The following is a 23,849-nucleotide window of genomic DNA, read 5'->3' as shown; positions in this document are numbered from 1 at the left end:
CAATCAATAACCCATATGGCCACTCTTATAGCTACTGATCAACACATGCAGCAGCTTACACAACAACAAACATACTGATGCACGAATTAAGACAGTTTAGTCACTAACCCATGTACTCAGTGAGACACATTTAATCACTCACTCATACAGTCAGTCATGCACCTACTAAATTCTTCATCCAGACACTTATACATCCACTCATTCTTCAATATGTGAAACATATTTAAACTTTACAGACACATACAATCACTGGATGTTGTGATCAGTGATGTCATCAGTGATGTCATTTGAGATGTCATCAGTGATGTCATCAGTGATGTCACTGACCATGTCATGAATGATGTAATATGTGACATCATCAGCAGTGGATTGCGGGTGCGCGATATATAGTTAGCGCTTCTAACTATATATGGAATTTCAATGGTTTTATGCGAGTAAAATAAGGTTTTGTAAATGCTAATTCCTAACTATATATGGCCTATAACCTATGGTTTTTTCATTGAATATATATATATATATATATATATATATATATATATATATATATATATATATATATATATATTTTTTTTTTTTTTTTTTACAGGTCTGGTACTATTTTAAAAAATATATATATATTGGGTGGGAGACCCCCCCAAGCTCCCTTTTTTAATTTCCCTTACAAATATATAAAGCGTTTCACATAGAGAAACTCTGCTACCTACTTCCTACTTTTCAAATGAGTGGTAGAGCTTTAGGTTGTGGAGACTTGCGTGGCAACAGTCTTTACGATCTAAAACATGCATAGTAAATGTTATGCAAGTAAACACTTCAGAGTAAAGGCTGTTTCCGGAAGTAAACAGAAACAACTCAGCTTTAGTAACTAATCAATGTTTAGTACAGTCTTCCTCTCAATTGTGTGTCCTCTTGCTTTAGACGCCGTAAGTGGGCTTAACCCACGGCTGCAGGGCGGCAAAAACAGGGGCCACCACAGGCGGCATAGGGGCTAGCTACGCTACTGAATAAAGAGGATTTTTGGGGTAGCCCTCTTTATCTTTTCCTGTGTTCATCTACCATTCATATTTTGCTTCCATTCCATCCACCACAGCATAAAGCATGATGCACTGGTTCAGCCCACTTCAGTCATTAGCACTTTTGCACCGAGGGACAGTATTTTTCCTGAGCTCATGTGCACATCTGTCTAAAATAAAGGCACATCAGTACCAGGGGTGATGCAAATGCCTTTTTTTCCTCCCATTCATTTTTTTTTCTTGGTCATTTTTGTGTGCTTACAATTTGTTGTCAGGCAACAGTAATAGAAACCCCTTTCTTTGCAACAAAATTCATCATATTTTTTGTGATGTGTATTATCACTAAAACATTTTCCCGTACCTGTTCTAAGTACACCTTCCTGCTAGGAACTTCATGTACTTTTCTCCTAAAACTACACCTGATGGCAAGGTTTTTCAAATGTTTTATTGCAATCATATAGCTGCTTCCTATAGTTTTCACCATTTTCCCTTTTTCTTTACTATCGTTTTGAGGAATATACTTTGAGTAATTCTAATAATGGGTCCATGGCTGTTAGTTTTCTGGAGGTCAAATTGTTTCCTGTATTTGAAATGTACTGGGATTTTATAACTAAACCTTTAGACAGGAAACTTTTGTTCCAAATGAGAGCTGGTTCACTCCCCTTAAGATCACTAACAGCAAAATGGGGCTCTGGAGGGTCCACTATCTGCCCTGCTTGTGGCTCAGGTAGTGAATCTCTCGGACACTTTTTGTTTTCTTGCAAAGTGTATAGCATTCCTAGACGAGTCTGGTTGGCACCTATGTGCAGAAACCTTGGTACCACATGTAGTAGAGTTGCGTTGCGTATTTTATGTACAACTTCCCTTACATGGATCATAATTGCCACTGCAAAATACCTTGGGTGGGCTTGGATCATCAGGCAGAGACTGCTAGTAATGTAACTATTCTCTGCCGATGACAAGCAGAGATTGCTAGTGAATTGACTATTCCCTGCTTATGTATTGACAGTGTCTCCATGAAATGTATATTAAGGTTTTTAACTTTGGTCATTTAAAATCAAGATTTTAATAATGAACTTTTACACCTTCTTAATTGTTTATTAACATTGTGGCATGTTTTATATAACGGTTTTATGGATTTGTAAGTGCTTTGTATTTTCTGAGTATTTGTACATTTAATTGCTTCTTAATGTGTTTGTATGTCTTGCTTTTATGAGTAATTACTCGAATAAAGCACTTTTGAATTGAATTGGAATATACTTGCATTACAAACAGTACAATTATTCTACCAGCTTACCAAAGCCAGACCTAGTGGCTGTGTCAATATTTTTTGGGGGGCAATTGCATTTGGTTGTGTCATTTACATTTCATATATCTGTCATCTCCATCCACAAACATAACAGTAACTCTGTGCCTGCTCGTCATCTGTAAACAAAATAATCTTTGAGTATGGCGAGGATTTGAGAAGCGAGATTGTGAACTAAATATTCAAAAGGGTGCTTCATTAATTTTGGCTTGCAGTGCTGGGCTTCTCTATCCATCAGGTTTGGAAGGCAATCCCGGTCTTCAGGATTTCCAAAATGAATATGGGAGCGGAAAATATACAGATAATGCAGTTGCACTGCTATTTGCTAGAATACTCTTGTGCCCCTCCTGGTGCCTGAGTACATTGAACATGAATGCAAACACCGAAAGACGTCAAATGTTTGATGTCTTTTCACTATTGCCCAGTGGTTAATTTGTAAATAAATAAGTGACAGGGCTCTCGTCAGGAGGCAGCTTGCATCAGCTCATTTCTCCTGTTAGCACCGCCTAAAACAGAATCAAATACTAACCAGGCAGGTGGATGTGGTGCAATGGCTAGAGCTGCCGACTTCCGAACTGGGAAACCTGGTTCGAGTCTCGACGTCAGCTCAACATCCTGTGATATGCACATGGAAAACAGAGGGCAGAGGACAAGGAGGCAGGGCAGGAGCAGCACTTTGATTCTGGGGAAATCACTTTGGGCCTGATTTAGATGTTGGACAGAGATTCTCTGCCCGACATCCTGAGGTTTCCCTCCAACTGCTGTATTTTGATCAAGGCCGTTGGAGGGAAAACTGAAAGTGGATACAGAAGCAGAATAGTAATCCCTTCAATGATGGCGGAGCCGGGCTCGGCACTGGCGTCGGGATTACGATGACGGTTTCTGACAGCCAATCCATGTTGGCTTTTCTGACATGGATTGGCTGTCAGAAACTGACTATTGGGGCCCCTAGAAGGGCGTCGTTCCCCTCTGGCCCTCCGCATATGGGCCTGGGGGCACCTATGGCACCACCAACATCCCTGCACCAAGCGGCAGGCACTGTGAGGTGCCTGCCATACGGTACAGGGATGTTTACCAACTTCCATTTTTCAATGGGAGCTTGTGCTGCAGGTGTTTCCAGCCCACCATACAATAATAATAATAATAATAAATTCCTTTATTCGGTTTTTAGCAATGCAAAACCATAAAAGTTACCACAATGTACATACATGTTCATACAAAAAACAAATTATTAATTTTAAGACGTGAATATGACCAGAGTCCTGTACATTTCTTAAATAAGGAATGAATCGATAGGTCTCAATCTATTTTTTTTAGAGATTATTCCTATGTCTCATAATGCACTTTAAAAAGTTTAGTACATGATAGCAAGTACGTTCAGAGTCCAACATCTGCAGGGCTAGCATGGCGGGGCGACACTGTTCCACCATACAAGCTCCATTTGGAAAATTGATGTTTCCGACCGCACTATGTGAGGTCGCAACCAAATTATGATGTCGGAACCGCTGACCTATGGTCGGGCGGTTCCTTCCCTGCAACGGTGTCGGGCGAATGCAGGTCCATCCAACATCGTAATGAGGGCCTTAATCTCCCCGTGCCTACCATAAATGAATGATTCCTTAATTGGTGCTCATGAAAAGCGCTGGTATTGATGATTAAGTGCTGGTGCTGAGCACCAGAAACCACCGGCTTACATTAAGCTCTGCGCTTTGTCCAGCTTTCTGATTTTTCCAGACAGGGGAGAATGCCAATCTGAATTATTGGAATCCTGCGCCCTTGGCGCTCTGGCACGTTGGAGCTTTGGAGATTGGTCACAAGCTTTCTTATATGAGGGTCTTCTGATCTCCTGTGTTATCAAACACTTGTACATTGACAATTTAACAAGTTTAGTAGTTTGAGCACCTCACTGTCAGCTGTTTGAGTGGCCGGTAGATGCAAATCTGTAGAGTCTGGTTGTAAGCCAGAAAGTTTAAGAAATTCCACAGAGCTGACAGGCTACTTATTGCGCACTACCTATCTTCTTTGACAGTGGATACGCATTCCTGACAATCTAGGGGAGCTTGGGTCTGAGTGTAGCAGTTGGCATGGTGTGGGAGTATCCCTCCACTAATCACAACATTCCCACATCTCAGTGGTATTATAGCAGCTTCCCTCAATATCTTTACCAGCCGAATGATCCTACTTATAAATTATACAACTATAGGATTACAATCCAAATAAACATTAAAATTATTCTCTACCCAGACCCAATAAAATCCACTTCATTCACTTCAACTTCATTCCGCAAGCACTTATCTGGGATGTTATAAAGATATGAGAAGAATCCATGCTCGTCCTGTGATGTTAGGAAATTGCAAACTGAACTCATAGATTTAACATAGAAGAAATCCTCTATCCAACACGTTTCTGTGGACCGTTGCCTAAGTGTACTCTTTATCTGGTTAATCGAAACTACTTCCCCTCATTCCGTGCACGTCTCTTGGACGTTCAAGCACCTTGATATCATTGTCACCGGGTTCCAATTACCAGAGAAAGTTGACATTATCTCCAGTAAGAGTTGCTCTGACAAGTTATTGTTGGAACTCCCATCTTCAGGAGACAATAATAAGAGCAATGCTCTGGCATCAGCCAGCACACTCCAGGCAATGGTTCTCAACTCCCTCTTTACAGCTTGGATCATAGCATTTTTGGGGAGATCAAGTTTTAGGGAATTACTTTCTCGTCCTTCCCATAAGACTCGACTATCCAAAGGCAACACCTCGGCTCCATATAGGACCCGTGGGATTAGTTTATACTGTATAACTATACGCAGAGGCTCAAAGATATGATTATCATTCTTATGGTCAAACCTTTTAACCCCATTCATTACTGCAAATAGGAAAGCGTCTGAATAGCTATTGGTTTATCCCACCTCAAATTGTCTGAAAAAAGTAAGCACCAAATACTTATACTCTCTAACCTGCTCTAATCTAACTTTACCTAGGAACCATGCAAATGTCCTATTTCTCTGGTAAAAAACATTGCTCTTGTCTCATCAACATTTATCATTAATTTATTTTCTAGCCAGTAAGCATTTAGGGCATTTGATTTGCGCTGTAGCCCTATAGGGGTGAGATCCATCACCACTAGATCATCTGCATACATGAGGCAACTAAGATGCCTTCCTCCAACTTTTGGTGAAAAACTATGTGTTGCATGCAGCATCTGAGTAAGGTCTGCAATGAGCAAACATGGGGAACGAGATGCACTCCTGTATTTCACACTTTCATCATAGTAATCCAAAACCTTTTTTCATTTCCATCTTTTTGCGTGCAGACTTGTTAAGTGTGATGCCCAACCACACTTATGTGAACATGACACCATTTTTTTTAAGTTTGATTTTATTGAAATAAGAGAAAAAGGGGAAAGGGGGGGGGGAAGAAGAAACCGCAAAAGGGTATAATAATAATTACAACTTAAGGAAAATTACAAAGAATAATAAACAAGTATTACAATGAGCATGTAAAATATGAGCATATAAGGTACAAAGAAGATAAATAAATGTTCTGCATACAAATGATGAAATAACAATGAAACAAAAAGGCAAAGTAAATTCAAGGTGGTTTGCGAACCTCAACAGAATCAGGAGCTAAGGATGGGCAAGCAGGAGTAGAGGAAGAGAGATATGATACCAAAGGGATCCATAAAAGGTCCCGCTTGATAGCTAGTGAGATGGGAGAGACATACTTTGTATCCAATCGGTGATGGAAACAGACTGCATTCCACCAGGAACGATAAGACACATTGGCAGCTTGTTTCCAGTTAGAGGTAATAGTATGAAAAGCAATAGCAATTAAGAGATCCAGGAGTTGGTAGTGGCCAGGGGACTGAGGAAGTTCAGGAGATAAGGAGCCCAGAAAAATCGAGATAGGGGAGAAGGGGGTTTGAAAGTGAAAAATTTTCTGAATTTGAGCCCATACGGAAATCCAGAACTTGGAAATGTGTGGACATTCGAAAAGCATGTGTTTGAGATCAGCTGAGGGAAAAGGGCACGACCAGCAGGTGGAAGGTGTATCAGGTGAGAAACGTGAGAGGGAGAGAGGAGTAAATAAGGTTCTGTTATAAAGAAAATACAAAGTGTGGGTAGTATTAGCAGCTCTAGAGGTTTTATGAAGTTTACACCAGATCTTATCCCAAAGAAGGGTGGATCATTCCTGAGAAAAATCAGATTCCCACGTAACCTCAAGTTTAGATTTTGCCCTATCTACTGAGCACCGAAAAGAATTGTAAAGAGAAGAGGCAGAGGGGGAAGACTCCAGCAAGGAGGAGGTGGTCTGACGATCAGCAGGCATATCACATGAGGAAGGTAGGGACTGAAGAAAGGAGATGAGAACAGGTAAAAGCGAATCATATTGAGAGCGGGCGCTGGAGGGTAGATGAAAAGAGGACTGTAAGACTGAGGAAGATAAAGGAACACCATGAGAAAGTAATTGAGAGATCCAACATAAACCACGGGAATGCCAGACCTTCCAGTAAATCGTGCGATTACGAATTTGAAGACGAGAATTGAACCAAATAGGTTGGTCTTGATAAGATTGAAGGGAAGGGAAAGATGAAGACAGGAAGGGAAGGAAAAGAGTGCGGCAATGCGAGATAACCGGGGTGCGGAGGCGAGCCGGGCAAGATGTGAAGGACAGAACTTCACGGAAAGTGAAGGGAGAGATGAAAGAAGATTCCATGGACAGCCATACGGGAGAACATGACACCATTTTGAAGCGCTTTTTCACACCAATCCGTCGCACAGCATTTCCAAGCCTCTTCTGGCAGTTTATCAAACAGGTACACCATCATTTTTTTTCATCTTCTCATCCTTCTCTCATAATCCATTCTTATTAACTCCATTTATTAGCGTATTTCCTCAAACAGGATGTTTAAGCCATTTACCAGGTTTCTTATGGGGTCACCGTGTCCATCCGGACCTCTTAGTAAAAACACGAATAAAACATTCTTCTTTCAGGGCAGTGTTTATTTGTAAAAAACCCAATGCATTTCGTGCATTATATGCACTTCTTCAGGGGTCACTGCGCTGAACTATTTAAAAACGTCTCTGTTCCTCTTTCTCGCGGCCTTAAACATCCCGTTTGAGGAAATACGCTAATAAAAGGAATTAATAAGAATGGATTATGAGAGAAGGATGAGAAGATGTAAAAAATGATGGTGTACCTGTTTGATAAACTGCCAGAAGAGGCTTGGAAATGCTGTGCGACGGATTGGTGCGAAAAAGCACTTCAAAATGGTGTTAAGGTCTGCAATGAACATACTAAACATCAGGGATGCTAAGACGCACTCCTGCCTCAAGCTGTTTTCAATCAGAATTTTCCTAGTCAGATTCCCAAGTCCATCAATATCAATCCGAACAGGAAACATCCTTTACGACGCAACTTTTACCATGCAGTACCTTTACAACTCAGATTTTTCAACGCAAGTCATTACAACGACTTGCGCTTGGGGGTGCTCTAGGATAGGTAATAGTTTAATTTACTATCCAACACCTTCCCTACTATCCACGGGGACTGGAGTTGGAATAGTAAATTTAATTATTCACTATCCAGCACCCCCCAACGCAAGTCGTTGTAACGACTTGCGTTGAAAAACATGCGTTGTAAAGGCATGCGTGGTAAAAGCATACGTTGTAACAACGTACATCCATCCGAACCCAGGTCCACTATGGAGCTCCATTATCAAGACCAAAAATACCCCAGATATCCTCCATTGCTGTAATTTGCACCAAAATATATCTTTATCCACCTTGTTGAAAGCTGCTCGGAGTTAATGAAGCAGAAGCAGACGCCACCTACCGACTCCATTGACTTCTTTGCAGCTACCGACAACGTAAAACAGTGGTCCATTGTGGAATGCTTCAGCCTAAAGCCTTCTTGCTCCATTGGGATCAATAGTCCAAGCCGCTAGATTCCTTAACAATGTTTAGTCTGTATTCAAATACCTACCTAAAAATCAGCTTGGTCACAGCCATAAAGCTAGACCGTATTTTAGCTTCAATCATTTTTAATTTCCATATAGCAGGTTTGGAATGAGCATTAGGGAGTATGTGTTCCTTTCCCCCAAAACTATCTGACCAGTCAATCAATTGTCTTGCAATATGCAGATAATACAGTGATCTTAGCTAAAACAGCAATTGGTTTTCAGAAAAAATTAGAAAGATAAAATTAATATTTTAATAACAATGTCATTAATAATAGTGAGAAGACCCAAGTGGTAGTCTTCGGGTGGAGGATTGTTAAAAGGGAGCATTGGCACTTTAATAACACTAAGCTTCAGCACACTGGTGGGTATAAATATGTTGGATATGGTTGGAAGAGCATGGTAGTGCCAAGCTGCATTTAGCAGCAATTATAACAACAGCTGTTCCTCTCAACACCTATTCCTTTCTTTCTTAATAAGCAAGCTGTCTGGTCTGTTGTAGTTTCCAATCATTTGCTTAGCAATTTTATACGTTCGGCTCACTTCTCCCGTATCATTGTACTCACGTGCGATCCTCATACATTGGTCTGACATACACTGCCCTCACCAACACCCAAGTTGTTTTCAAATTGTTTTCCACCCGAGCTAACTTTCATGTGCCAATTTTTTTTTTCATCCTTTATTCCCTCCTATGGTTTTATTTATTACAGGCAAAATGTATACAGGCCTACCATTGTTAATGTCTGATGATGATCATATATCTTTTGTAAGGATCTAAACGCTGTCGACTTGTTGTACACTATTTACACCTCTTTATTTAATACTTATTATGTGTAATGGTGTCTCCACCATAATTTGTTTGTCCTACCAAAATGTGTCTAATACAAACAATTTGCTCTGCCTGAGCCTTTTTGTTTCATGTTGTACGTCCTTCCCACTAAGTTGTATACAGGCTTGTGTCCCACTTTATTTGTTTCTTGATGAATTGTGTGTATATTTAAGCAACTATATATTAAAAACACCTGTCCGGCTTGACAGCTGTAAAATATAGTACTGATTGGGTCTATATTTATTGTTTGCTCTCATTAATCCTTGTCTACGGACCACTGTCTTTAGAAATTATTGATTACCCAAGGTCCCTTACCAACCTTATTTGGGTTCCCTTGTTCTTCATAACATGCATAGTTTCCAATCATGCAGGTGATCAGGAGAAAAATAATACCTACGATACCATATGAGCAGTAATGTTTCATGGAAATCTCTCTAAGTGTCTAGACATTGCTCAAAGTGAATCCTCTAAATTATTTTAGACCTCCCACCAGCACAGCACAGGATCAGGTGAGCTTAGAATTTAATTTATATAAATTATCGCTCATCCTCAGAATGGCCAATGACAGAACTCTAAAATGCTTAGTGTAGCAATCAATAAATAATCCGCTGAAAATGAATCCTTGGGGCTTATACTTGGAGGACTCTTTAAAGCCTTGTTTGGTTTTCTATGGGGGCGCACAAGAAAGAAGTCCAGAAAGAGTTGTCACTGTGTATATAGAAAAGTTCTTTATTCGTTATTATTCAATCTTTTAAAAGTAGTCACCGTGCAATTTACAACCAAATCAGCCAACGCGTTTCACTCCCTACCACGGAGTTTCTTCAGGGCGACTAAAACTTAACACCGGTGGCGCACGCCCGGCTCCTCCAAATTCGTAAACAGAGTTTATATCTCTTATTCCTGAAGGTTGAGTTTCCTAATCGTTATATTGGTTCAGTGGTATTGAGCTTGGGACCATTCACGCCAGTACTGTGAGACGATCGAGGAAACTTTTCCAGGTTCACGATTTTGGAACCTACAAACGACTGTGGGAGGAGGAAGCGACATGACTTCCCTTACCAGAGAATTAAAGCAGCGGAGCGTGAGACGCCACCAATAGAGGATTCCACATTATCCTTATCGTGAGGTTTGTTGAAGACCTTTGATCCATCTGAAAATCAATACACCCGTACTCATGCAAATAGTATTCCCAGCATGATAGAAACGCTGGGATTGGTCTGAATGGCTTTGTTTGCCACTCAGACAGTGCATTACAACCTGGGGTGTTTTTCCAACCTGGCTGTACAACACAGCTGGGTAGGGAAAACTTACGTTTGCATGTGTGTTTTGCAAGCCTATGACGGACGGCCAAACACACATGAGCACTTAAAAGCAACCACCACTCCTCACCATGCCATGGCTTTCAAACAGGATCGCCTGGCCCTGCTGGCCACTACCTGCTGAAGATTTGCCTCATCAGCTATTAGGCAAAAATAAAATGATAATAAAATGCTTTTATAATCATTTTATTTTTTATTTTTTAGCCATTACGGAGAGATGCCCCTGCCTGGCAAGAGTTTTATCTTTCTAGGCTGAAATTGCAGTTAGAACTGCACATACAGGATCTGAACTGGCAGGCCAGAGACATGGTTAGAGGGCTACTCAAGTCCGTAGCTAGAATACATGCTGGAGACCCACTAGTAGCACTTAATTTACATGCCCTGGGCTTACATAGTGCACTTTACTATGGCCTTATAAGTAAATCAAATATGCCAGTTGGGAATGAGCCAATATGACCATGTTTAGGGGAGAGAGCACAAGCACTTTAGCACTGGTTAGCAGTGGTAAAATGCACAGAGTCCTAAAGCCAGAAAAAACGAGGTCAGAAAAGTGGCAGAGGAAGGTAAAATGTTGGGGGGAGACCACCCTAAGGCTGTCAGGCCTAACAGGTACGGTTTAGGGCTAGGCTTAGGGATACTGTTAATTTTTTGTTTAGGTTTATGGTTGCCCTTATGGTAAGCTTCAAATATATGTTTAGGTTTAGTATGATTATTAGGGAAATGGAAAGGATTTAGTTTAGGGTTAGATTTATGCTTACGATTAGTGTGAAAACGGGGTTAGAGTTAAGCTTAGGGTTAGTTTTAAGAATAGAGTTAGTGTAAGAGTAAGGGTGAGAGAGAGGTTTGGGGCAAGGCTAGGCTTAGGGTTTAGAATAGGACAAAGGGTAGGGTACGGCTTAGAGCAAGGGGTAGGACACAGCTTAGAAACAATGTAGATGTACAGGTGATGCAGCACTATCCAAAGTTTGTCTAATTATATTATCTATGTACCTGGTCAATAGCGAAGTGTGCATGTGCAGTGTTGTCCATATTGTGATAGGTCAGTACTGTGCCATTCAGTGTAATAATATACATTCCTGCATTCGTGATTTGGGGAGAGGGCACAGAAGAGGAGTCAATATAGTCAAGGATGTAACAAAAAAGATAAATCAGCCTTTTACATTTGATAATGTAAAGAAAACAATTACTACTCCATTTGGGTGCTGCTTCTGACCTTCTATTATATTAATTGCAGTTTCCTGATGGGCAGATAATCCCTCTACCACCTGCGATTCTGGCAACATTTGGAAGTGACCCAAAAAAGCCTACTGTCTGCTTTTATGGTCATTTAGATGTACAACCAGCTAGGAAGGCTGACGGATGGGCCACAGAGCCATTCACAATGGTGGAGAAATACGGTAAGAGTGTCCATGAAGTATTCACATTTTCTTTTTTTTTGTATATCTTTTTATTGTTTTAGGCAAAAAGGAAAAACAAGCTTAAACAGTTCGACCGATTTGACAGATATTTGACAAATAAGACAAATCAAATGCAATAAACACAGTGGCGACATTCACCAACATAATACACATTATATAATTAACGATTGTGGAACCCTGAGCTGGGTCAAAGGAACAACGACTCTTCCTCAGGGGTGTGTACAGGTGCCACACAGATCCCTCCTCTATAAGCATTCTACCCGGACCACACCGCTGACCACATGTTACGTATACAGTCTTCTCTCTAAACATGCTCCAGTCAAGACTCCTCTCCAAAGCGGCCAGGGTGGGTGCTGCCTTCGCTCCCCATAGACTCCCGCTTGGCCACCATTGCCCCCAGTGTAGACCATACCCTCTCCCTGCTTGTCAGATCAGTGGGACCCCACATGTTCAAGAGGCATCGCTTTGCCTCTGGACGAATGTCTTTGTGCAACACTTCCTGCATTACATCATGTATCACCCGCCAATACCGTTGTATCTGGTCGCATTCTCAAAGTATGTGAATGAGGGTACCTATGTGCCTACAACATTGCCTGCAATCGACCCATCCCCCCACCCCATATGGACTAGTTGTGGTCCCGTGATGTAGGTACGATGAAGAATTTGAACTTGGATCAGTCAAAGGCACGCCGGGATGTCAACCTCCCTGGGCGAGGCCACCTCCTCCTGCCTTTCCTCGTCGTAAAATTCGAAACCATCCCTCCTCCAGCCATCTCGCAGCCACCCCAGCAGATCTGGGGTGTTGTTGACTAATTCTTTGTAGGTTAGGGAGACTGCTTTTTGTGGGAGGAATTCGTCAAGCAGACGGTCCTCAAGTGGTGAAGACTCTGGGGGGGTTTGCGCCCGTCCGCAGGACGGTGGTTGTGGCGTGCCGAATCTGCATGTACCAGAGCTGTTCTGTGTTGGAGAGTTCATACTGCTGCTGGAACGTGGCAAAGGGAACCACAGCGCCCTTGATCCAGAGGTCACCCAGTCGAGATATTCCAATCAAGTCCCACTTATCAAACCCCTTAGTTGACCAAAGGCTCCCCAACAGTTCTGAGTCCCACAATGGCGTGGTCAAAGTAAGCCTATGGTCCCAACCGAGACTCCTATTCATGGAATGCCAAACGGTAACAGAGTGTTTGGTAGGGCCCGTGAGGGGCAGTTTCCAAGGGCTAAGTATTCACATTTTCTTTTCTGTGTTATTGTGCACCTGGCCCTGGGGGTTTGTACAAGCAGCCCTCATAAAATAGATGTTCTCCCATGCAGGCTGCATTACAGCCCACATGGAGAACAAGCCCACGCCCCTTTCCCTGGTTGAGCTTGGAAACAGGGCGCTCAAAACTAATCACAACACTGCAGCGTTGTGATTGGTCAGGGGAGCCGGAGCCTGGGTGCTTATCAATGACAACGCTGCATAGCCAGACTGTTGCTCCTGGCTTCCTGTCCCACGAGGAGAGCAGGAGGAAGGAGAAGAGACATGGGACCCGGCGTGAAGGTAAGTGTAAAACGAATGTTTGCCATTTTGCGCAACCCCGTGCCCCCCGTCCCTCCCCCCACACCCACGCCACCACCTGGGAGTCATGCAAGCCGTGCCGCCACTGTGTTCAAATTGTTCCTGTGCACTTTTACTATGATTTAGTCACAAATGGCAGCATAATTACAAATGTTGTGCTTTGATGTAATTTCGGGAATTTCACATAGCAAGCATAATGCAATAGTCCTGAGTTTATGTGAATTACACCGGCGAACTTTAAATTTCGCCCAGGCCTAGTAAAAAGTAAAAGATAAAACAGGCCATTTGTAGCCATACAGGAAATGTGGTTAAAGGGTAGGAAGGGGAAGGGAGGGAAGGAAAAGGTGAACATGACTGGAAATGTGGGGTCATAAAAACAGATAGCCTGTCTGATGTTTCCTGCCATTCTGCCTTGTGCTTTCATTCCAAAGGTGTGACCTTTATTGGGTTATTCTTTTTTTCATAGCTTCTCACTTAGCCCCTTTTCCTCTTCCTACGAATCGCAGTGTTCCCAGCGTTTTTATGGGTTTGTGATGTTTGTTGAGTGAACAGATTTGAAAGAACTGCTGTAATTAGCGATTCACAACATCTCATTTGGAAACGGTTTCAGCTCCTTTAAATAACTATTTTTTACTTGTTATTCTTCCTGCCATTTTAGAGCACCTCTCCACCCAGAACTCTTGCCCTTGGTCTCCACATCAACAGGTCGAAAAATGTGTCTGTGTCATTTGTGCAATATTGTATTTTCTTATGATCTCTCTTTTCATAAAAAATATCCCCATTTTCCACAATATATCCTACAATTGTTGGGCGTGGAGAAATAGTGTCACTGTACGAAAACAATTTTTGATATTGTAGCCATAATTTTGTGAGGAGTCTTAACCTATGTTTTGTGACAAAATTACATTAAGAGATAAAGGATGTGGGTATGATTGAGAAACCTGACAATTTTGTATCAAGCCTCTATGGGCAATCACAGAGATGGGGTTTGCAAACAGATCCCCAAGTATAATAGTTGGTTTTCCACAATTGAGAAAAGAGCAGAGTGATAAAGTTACAGCAAAGTGTACGCATGGACCTTATCACCCACCAAAACTACAGTAACCAAAATACAGCACAAGCACACACAAAAGAACACTGTACATCAGAACAGTGGAACACACCACACCTCTAGTACAAACAGAACCCATGTCACTGTCAACACCCCATGCCCCAGCGCAGACATGCATGCAAGGCCGAAAAGATAGCAAGATAAATTTCACACAAACACCTGTTTGCTCAGGGATCACAATTACAAGTGGTGCGATGTTTATCATATACGGTAATTACTTGGTACAATCTTTGAATAATAGCAGCTTATCATTCATTTATCATTCATTCCAAAGGGCCTCCAGACCCATAGGAATGAATGGTAATTACCGAATCGGTAAATACCGTTTCGGTAAAAACCGAAACTTAACGATTCGGTAATTTTTACTGAATGATTTGCTACATAGCATTTACCGATTCGAAAATACCGAATCGGTAAAATTCGGTATTTTCGAATCGGTAAATGCTATTTACCCACATCTGGGCCCATATGTCAGAAATGCCAAAATTATGTGGAAAGAAAGGGCCCTCAGAGTTTCTAGGAACCCTAAATTGTACTACCGGGATGGGGGATTTAGGATTTCGAATTGAAACAAATGCTTACATGGAACTCAAATTGGTCCAGCTTTGGATTGAAAGCACAAAACAGGGTGTCAATCTATAGCAGCCGTGGTTTGTGCAGGTAAGAGTGGTGGTGCGAGGTTGGTGGGGGGAGGAGTAATTCGACAGACGACCATGAGGAAAAATTTAATAAATAATTAATTTTCACTTGTTGTCTTTTGTCGAAATCTCCACCCAACCCGGCCCCACCGCTCTTACCTGCGCGGGCCACGGGTGATCTATGGGCACTGGTGGAACAAGACTACTCCAAGGTCCCCCTACAGTAACTACAGTCGCTTCACGTAGAACTAAACCTAGATCGCACAATCTCATATAACCATCCTCAACCCTCCTAGATTAATAGCAAAGAATAACAAAAAAGAAAGGGTCCACAGTGTTTACCTGATCAATGCCACCAATTGTCCACAACCTTGATTTCCAACATCAGATGGTAGTTTCTGTCTCAGTGATATTGTCTCAGAGCACAAAACGTTCCTCTCTCAACAAGCTGCGTGCACCTTATCCCCTCAGCAGAAAACAATCTTGACCCGGGCTCACCGCCTATCTGAAGGGCCTGTGTTTGTCCATTTGGGAGCCAAGCGGGCTCTATGCCCCAGCCTGGCCCATTGGATCATACCTCGGTGTCTTCTCTTTGACACTGTGAGCATACTGACTTGCCTTCTTTCACCTGGTGTGTTTTTAAGATTGATTTGGATTTTTCGTTTTTTCCTAGCAGTACACTATTACATTTGAGTGCATGACAATGATCTTTTGGTTCTGTGCCATGCTGATATGTTTGAATTTTGATTCTTTGATTTTGATACCCCTGTACATATTTGTTACAGAATTTTCTGTTGGATGCTCTTTCAATTGAATGTTCTATCCTGATAATGATCATACAAATTTAGTTTGGTCGAAACGCTGTTGACGCCTATCTTTGGCACATATTGAAGAGGATGCATTGATTCCTTCTCCTAGTTTTGTATTTTGTCCAATCGGTCTTGATGTTAATTCTCCCACCTCTGCCATCGTTTTTCTGTTTACACTGGCAATTGTGTTTTTTGATCATGTTTGTTGTGTAACTGTTGGAGCACCATTAGTCTTTGAGTGCATTTTCATTTTACATCATTGTAAAAGTTGCATACATTGCTTAATTTCGTATTGGTGTCATATCATTTCATTAATTTATTATTTTGCACAATTTTGTTCTTTGTGATATAGCTTTCATGATTCTTTAGTATAATACATATTTATGTTCCGTGTCATTTTGTGCTTCAACCTTTATTAGTATTATATTATGCCCCAGCCTCACACGGAGCAAGATGCTAGCAGTGTTGCCCGGCAGCACTGGGCCTGCTTCCTCCCATACCATGAGCTGTCATAAATATTGTGTCTTGGAGCCTAGAGTGGACGCACAGATAACTGAGCACTACACAAATTAGCCACAGCTGCACACAGGTCATAACAAAAATAAATATTAAGAGAGGATATGCAATGGGGCCAGGCTCGCATTGGGACAAAAAAACTGATTCAAATAAAAGTGGCCCTCGGTAGTGAAGCAGATTGCCAAAAAAGTGGTTATTTCAGGGAACTCAACAGTAAAAACCGCTCTGCCATAAAACCAGGCCATATAACCGGCGCACAACTGCTAAAAACTGGCCGGACCCCACTCCCCCAGCGCCTTGAGACCCTCTGGGTGAGTAGTGCGCTATATAAATGCGATGATTGATTGATTGATTGATTGATTGATTGATTTGTCAGGCCAGCCCATCAGGGCTGCCGGATTGAATTATAGGCCAGTCAGACCGTGAATGGCACGGACTGTAACTTCCATTGGGCCTGCCATATTTACATACAGTGAAGAAGCAGGTGGCAGTTTAATCCACTGTGTTACTGAAACAACATGACGTGGCGTTCAGCAGCGGCGTGTGCGGGCAAGAGAGATGGGGCCGGGTGGGGGGGATTTCGACAGACGACAATGAGGGATAATTAATTATTTATTTAATTTTCCCTCGTGGTCGTGTGTCAAATCCCCCCGCCCCCCCCTAAACATCACAGGTCACTCCTGGTGGCTTTGCTGTCAAAGCTGCCAGCTTTGGAACTGCAAAGCCATGTTCAAATCCCACTTTCGGCTTAACATCCTGTGATTCTGAGCAAATCACTTAAGGGCATATTTACAAGCCCGGAGCATCACTTTTTTTGGTGCTCTTTGCAAGTCTATATTTCCAAGGCCGCACTAAGCCACTTTGCGTGGCTTAACATAGCCTTGTAAATATGGCCCTATGCAATGCAGTATACTGCGGCAAAGGGGTGTGCAATGGGTGTTGCTGCGTGTGTTCCCAGCTTAACCCATGGCTTTTTGGCGCTTTCTCAGATTTACAAGGATCAGTAAATCTGACGCAGCTCCAAAAACTAACGCATTTCAAAAGGAGGCATTAACGTTGCACAACAAGGAGAAATACTTTTATTACTCCTAATTTTTGCTCCTTCTTTCTGCAGCAAATGATGGGGTATATTTAAAAAAATGGAGAAATGCACCATTTTCACAGGAATACGGCACACCCCTGTTTCATCCCTAGTGCCGGCGCTAAAAAAATCTTCCTAGTGCCAACGCAGAAACCCTTTTCGCCATAGTACAAGGGTGCCTGCATTGCAGGGATGATTGTTTATGTGCAGGAAGGTGTCCCTTCCTGCATATAAACAATCAGTAATGGCGATTTGTTACTTCTATGTGTGCTGCATTTTGCAGCACACACAGAAAGTAGCAAGCCAACATTATTTAATGATTGGTTTTGTGCAGGAAGGGACAGCCCATATAGCGAGAGCAAACAACAAGGAGAAATAAAATGTATTTCTCCTCACCGTGCCAACGTAAAGGCTGCTATTCCGTGGCGTTAGTTTTTGGCGCTGCCTCAAATGTACAGATCCTTGTAAATCTGAGCCAGCATCAGAAAGCAATGGGTGTTGCGGTGGAACCCCCACAGTGACACCCATTGATTGCCCTTTCATGCAGAAAAATGCATGAAAGAGTACCATATTTACAATGCAGTGTTAAGCCATGCAAAGTGGCTCAACGCTGCTTTGTTAATATGGTGTAGGGCATTGCACCACAGGAACGTCAGAAAAAGTGACGTTACAGTAGTGCAGTCCCCTTGTAAATATGCCCGTAAAAGAAGGAAAATCACTCTAATCATTGTTTTTATGCAGGAAGGTGTCCCTATCTGCACAAACACAATCATCCCTGCATCTCAGGCACCCTTGCATCATGGTGCCTGTGTTGGAGATAGGCAGCTTTATTTTTTTGGTGGCAGTGCAGAGGTGAACACAGTGATGCACTGATTTCTTGTTAATACGGCACATCCCTGCGTTTTGAAATTCACGCAGTTCGGCACCGTAAAATTGCTTGCGGCACCGCGCTGCTCCATTTTCATGTAAATATGCCCCTAAAACTCTCTGTGAATAAAAAAAAAGTTGGGCGTCTGGTTCTCATGTGAAGCGTTTTAATGCCCTCGAGTAAATTTCTTGCTATATCAGACTAAAAAATATCAATGGAATCTGCAACAGCCTTGAAGGAGAAAATTCACTGGTGCCACGCTCTGCGCCAGAATAGAGGGTGTCATGCAGGGACCCACGGGCGTAGGTACCAAAAAACACCATGCAATAGGAGCAATTTTCAGAAATTCCTGTATGTAATCAACAGCAATAAGTATTCTGGGACTTATAGTTTCACTTTTCCTATGTATCACATGCATGTTGATGATGGCTCAAATAGCACAGCCTGAAAGTTGTTGCTGGAAAAAACTGCTACATTAGCTTGGAGGGAGAGGGAGTTAGCAGATGGTTTAGGGTGGGCAGGGGAGTTTCACATCAGTAGGAACAGAGCTTTCGGGTTTCCCAATTACATTCTCTAATAGTGTGTCATGCCCAGGTGTTTTAATTTGCATTCTGGCACCTGTTGAATTATTATTATGTTAAACATACATGGCTAAATATAACAGGACCAAAGAAAATACATGTAGCTCTAAGTCATCATCTTAGGAATCATTTTCACAAAAGTTATATTTCCTATATATTAAAAATAAAAAGTGCTAATGTTTCATTAAACATATTACTGGTGGTAATACACATAATGTCTCTTCTGTTATCAGCATATGGTCACCACACCAGGATACCCGAGGGAGGGAATTGTTGACACTTTTGAAATGTTGGTCATAGATATTAATTGTTTCATTTAGTCGTGTTTATGTTTTTTATTTTTGTGCTTGAGGTGCCTGATAGTTGGCATGATCGTAATACTGAATGCATGACGCTACTTGCTGTACCGTCTTCCTTGTTATTTAGGTGTGTCTGCCACCTAGTGTTCATTAGATATATATATTTTCTAAATGAATCTGAAAAATGCTCTAGAATATATATACTATGTATGACTTTCCACTTGCGGGGCACAAGGCACTTTCCAGGAGGACAAATAAGGATCTGTCTATATGTATAATGTATATATACAGCTTCATACATGTTCACGAGGTCCTGAAGCACTCAGATATGATAAAAACACTGCAAGGAAGAAATGGTGTGAATAATTATACTGAGGGTTTGCGTGATTCGACACACAATTATAGAGTGTTTGGTATTTATACTGGTAGGAGTGGTAAAAGTGAAATTGCGCTTAATTTGGGGCGAGGAGGACGCACTGACATGTGGCGTCTTGTTTTGAAGAGCTTCGCTCACGACACTGTACTATCAGAGATTTATGAATGGTTGTATTTTTGTAGCAGGATGCCAGAACTCCACACCTTTTCAGTTGCTGCGTCACGAATGGAGAATGGGGGCGGGTAGTTTTTAAAACAATACTTGTGAGTGAGATGCGAGTCTAAAGAGACTGACGTGTGTGTGTGTAGGGCTTCTTTGCTCAAGCTGTAAATCTGCTGTGAGACAAGACTGCCCACAACATTGACGCAAACAGGATACCACCACCAATGCCAGACTGAAAGCCAAAACAAGCCCTGGCAAAAATGTTCAAAGCAGACCCAATTGCAGGAAGGCGCGACTGGAATTGGCAAACGGAGGCTTTCATGATCGGCGCACGGCAGCTGTATCCAGGGCTTTAAGTGGGATGAAAAGATGGGGGTCTCTCGAAGGGGCGTTGCCAATTTAATTTAGGGTGTGGCTTAAAAACACATAGGCTAAAAATCTGTGCTTAGCATAGTGTGCCGCCTGACTTGTATTTTGCTGTTTCTGTGTGCAACAAATAACATAATACCTACAAAAAGTCAGGACTATTGGCTTTGTCAATGGTTGCTAGTTGGATAAGACAAATAAGCATCATCTGCCTTGTATATAATATTGACAAAGCTTCCACTTAAAGCCCTGGTGACACCACGACAATGTTGCTGCACCAGAGTTTCAAAATAGAAGGGAAATCCAGAGAGAAAATGCGGCTTTTTAAAGGATTTCCCTTCCCCAACAACGCTCACCTGCAATAACGTCATGCCGTAACTTCTCCACTATTGAGAAGTGAGCAGTGTGAGCACGCAGTCCGTAAAAAACCAGACCACCTGTGCCAGGGCCCAAAACAGAGCCTGATAGAGACCCGTTTCGTAGCCCCTTTTGAAAAACTGCCGGAGCTCAGCACCGATGAGACCCGGCCCACTTAAAACACTGGCTGTACCCACCCTGTTTTAAACAAAACACCACCTAACCTGCAGCTCACGGAGACACTGCCAGAATGTCAGAATGGCCAGTCTGGCCTGGTGACAACATCGCCTGAGGGGCTGAGGACAGAAGGTTCCAGGGAGGGGGCTTTGTTCATGCTCGGACCTTGGACAACAGAACTGGGAAGTGTTAGAAATTTGCTCTAAGTGCAGTATTCCAGCAGGTTTTTTTTTTTTTACGTTTTTCACAGTGCCCACTATGAATGGTACTTCTTCCATTTGAATTTACCTTTGTGTGTGTAAGTAAGACGACTAGCATGTGAGAGGCCATTTGTTGTGGATGTCGAGGTTACTCGATGCTTCTGTCACTAAGCTTCAGTGTTGAGTGTGACTTCCAAAGGTTCCCCTTACTCTGAGTCAAGGCTGATATAGCGTGTGCTCAGAATATAGGGGCCAGATATAGGACACCAAATACCGGTCGGTAACGGCCGATTTCGGCCGTTACCGACCGGTATTTGGTGTTTGACATGTAGGGGGCCTAAATTTTACAGAATCGCTAAATTTACTGATTCGGTAAATTTACTGAATCGGTAAATTTACCGATTCTGTAAATCAAGATGTAGGTGGCAATTAAAACAGTGCCACAGGCCCTTAAGAATTCGTTATTTACCACCAAATACTATTTGATGGTAAATAACGAATTCCTGTGTACATGCCCCCTAAGGGCATGTATGTGTGTCACATGGCACACAAGCCAGAATCAGGGGTGCAACAGGCTGTCAAAGTGACACGCTGTCCCCCTTGTCAATTCGGTAATTTTAACGAATCGGTATTTACCGATTCGGTAATTGCCATTGGTTCCTATGGGCCTCAAGGTCCATAGGAATCAATGGCAATTACCGAATCTGTATTACCGAATTTTAAAGATTCGGTAAATAATTCGGTAAAAATACCTACATTGCATTTACCGATTTGTAAATACCGAATCAGTAAAATTCGGTTTTTACGAATCAGTAGATGCCATTTACCTACATCTGGCCCATAGAGTGATAGCTGGCCTAGGTTAGGGTTTAATGCTACCATCTATTCATCTGGAAGTCATTTTGGTAAGTGAGCAATGTGGATTTTTTGTAATGGAAGGAGGTTCCAAAATGTTTACGAAGTGGTGGAATAACTTGTGATAGCCTTTTATTAAATGTGAGGGGGCTACGGCATGTATTATACGGCAACTTTCAATTAGTTGGGCTAAGTCAGTGCTTTTCCCTTTAAGGAATACCACAGAGGAGTTCTCCTCAGATTCCCCCATTCGCTGTGCAAAGGAACCAATTTAGTATATGGGAATATGGTTAAAGCAGAGAAGTGAACGTCCTTTGGAGGGCTAACTATGGGTGCGTGATGGACTGGTTGGAGGGTCGTATGGCTAGGTGGGCTTGCCTCACTCTTTCTATGTTGGGCGGCTTGCTATAGCTAAAGTGATCACATTGCCTAAATTTCTCTACTTGTTTATCAACCTTCCTTTTCTGCTCACTGCCAGCTTTAGGCCACGGCTATGATCGAGCCTGGTGACATTGGGTTGGACGGTAGCCTAGGATTGCCTGGGAGATCCTTACCCCGCCATTTGAGCATGGGGGCGTAGGTGCACCCGATATGGATCTATACTATTACTGTGCACAGGCACAGTTTCAGTTCTATTAGTTGTACCCAACACAGTTTATGGCACACACAGTACCTGAGCATGATCTTGCGGCACCACAGTCACTTCCAATGGTGTTATACAGGACACAATCCCGGGAAGAGTGAACACGATCGGGTGTACAATATGTGCATACCATCAACTCCGCCTCCAGGCTGGTTGGATGTTCTGTTCACTCCCTCGGTTCCATTGATCAGGCTCCTGAGATTTCCCTTTACTCAGAATGCAGTTGTGTGTGATAGACATTAGACGGCTTCCGCTTACTACTATGGAGGCCACATTCCCTGAGGTGGTATTCATTTTGCCACAGCAATTATTTGAAGAGAACAGGATGAACCTGCTAGACCGATTCACCTATTGCCAGCTTAATGCAGCCATGCATGCCTCTTATGCCTCCTTTCCTGCTGTGCCCCCCACACTGCTTGCCTCGAGGGACTCCTGTCGGACCCTTCCCCGCGTACGTTGATTACCAGACTGTATTTTGAAATGGAGCACACTGCCCCTGTTCGAGCCCCCATTGTCTGTCCAGATTGGGAGACTTCACTGAGAGAGCCTGTTTCAGAAGACATATGGATCTTCTGTGGTAAGCAGTCGAGAGCATTCTCACCTCACTATAGACTGCGGCTGATACACTTTTCAGTTTTGCACAGCCTCTAGCCAACGCCAGAGTGGTTAAGCAGTGGGGGGGCTCTTAGATGAGGCGCAATGAGCTAGATGCTCATACCCCTGCGCAAATTTGTTGCACTTGGCATGAGAATGCCCTGAGATTTGGAGATATTGGGAAACTATTATGGAACTTATAGATGAGATGACGGGGCTACCATTAGATCCCACGCCACTGTCCGCCTTGTTGGGATATGTAAAGGAGGTCCCCCTAGAGCTTCGCAAGTTAGTCGCGCTGTTACTGTGCCTGGTTAAGCGAAGGGTGGTGATGTTCTAGGGTCCCAGACTGTGCCATCGGTTGGAGGATTGGCTGAGGGACTCTTTGCATTCCCAAAGCCAGTTGGCGACTTATTGGGATCTTATGCTGGCCACCTGCCACACCAGAGATATCTGGGAGCCATTTTGGGCTTATATGCACTTGCGCGGATCAGCTGAGGATGCTGCAGATTAGGCTGTGATACTGTGTTAAGCTGAATAGCTCCCACCAAATAGACAGAATTTGTACGCTGCCAACGATTGTGAGATGGCTACCCATGGGTGAAAGCTAAGTGCTGGACTCATGGGCTCGGCAATTGTGCGTTTAGTGTTTGTCTTCCTCATCTCTCTGCTCCTTTCTTGTCTGTGTTTTCCTATTTTATAATTTTCTCATTATTTACTAGGATGGCCTACAGAATCTCTCACATGATGTAATGGTGATGTAGAGTATTGACAAGTTGGATGTTTTCATCTACATTTGTAAGCTGTACAAGTAA

General features: G+C 42.6%; 1 protein-coding gene across 1 annotated transcript in view; it reads left to right on the top strand.

Annotated features, from left to right (window-relative positions):
* The window catches only part of LOC147722776 (cytosolic non-specific dipeptidase-like), a 207,628-nt gene that overhangs the window by 90,873 nt on the left and 92,906 nt on the right, over positions 1–23,849 (top strand). The window contains exon 4 of the mRNA XM_086965239.1: positions 11,660–11,822. Within this exon, the coding sequence (XP_086821365.1) occupies positions 11,660–11,822 (163 nt within the window). The remainder of the gene's footprint in view (positions 1–11,659; positions 11,823–23,849) is intronic.

The sequence above is a fragment of the Lissotriton vulgaris genome, chromosome 4_1 (genome assembly GCF_964263255.1).
Source record: "Lissotriton vulgaris chromosome 4_1, aLisVul1.2, whole genome shotgun sequence".
NCBI lineage: Eukaryota > Metazoa > Chordata > Amphibia > Caudata > Salamandridae > Lissotriton > Lissotriton vulgaris.
The sequence above is the reverse complement of the archived record's forward strand: the minus strand, read 5'-3'. Positions and strand labels throughout refer to the sequence as shown.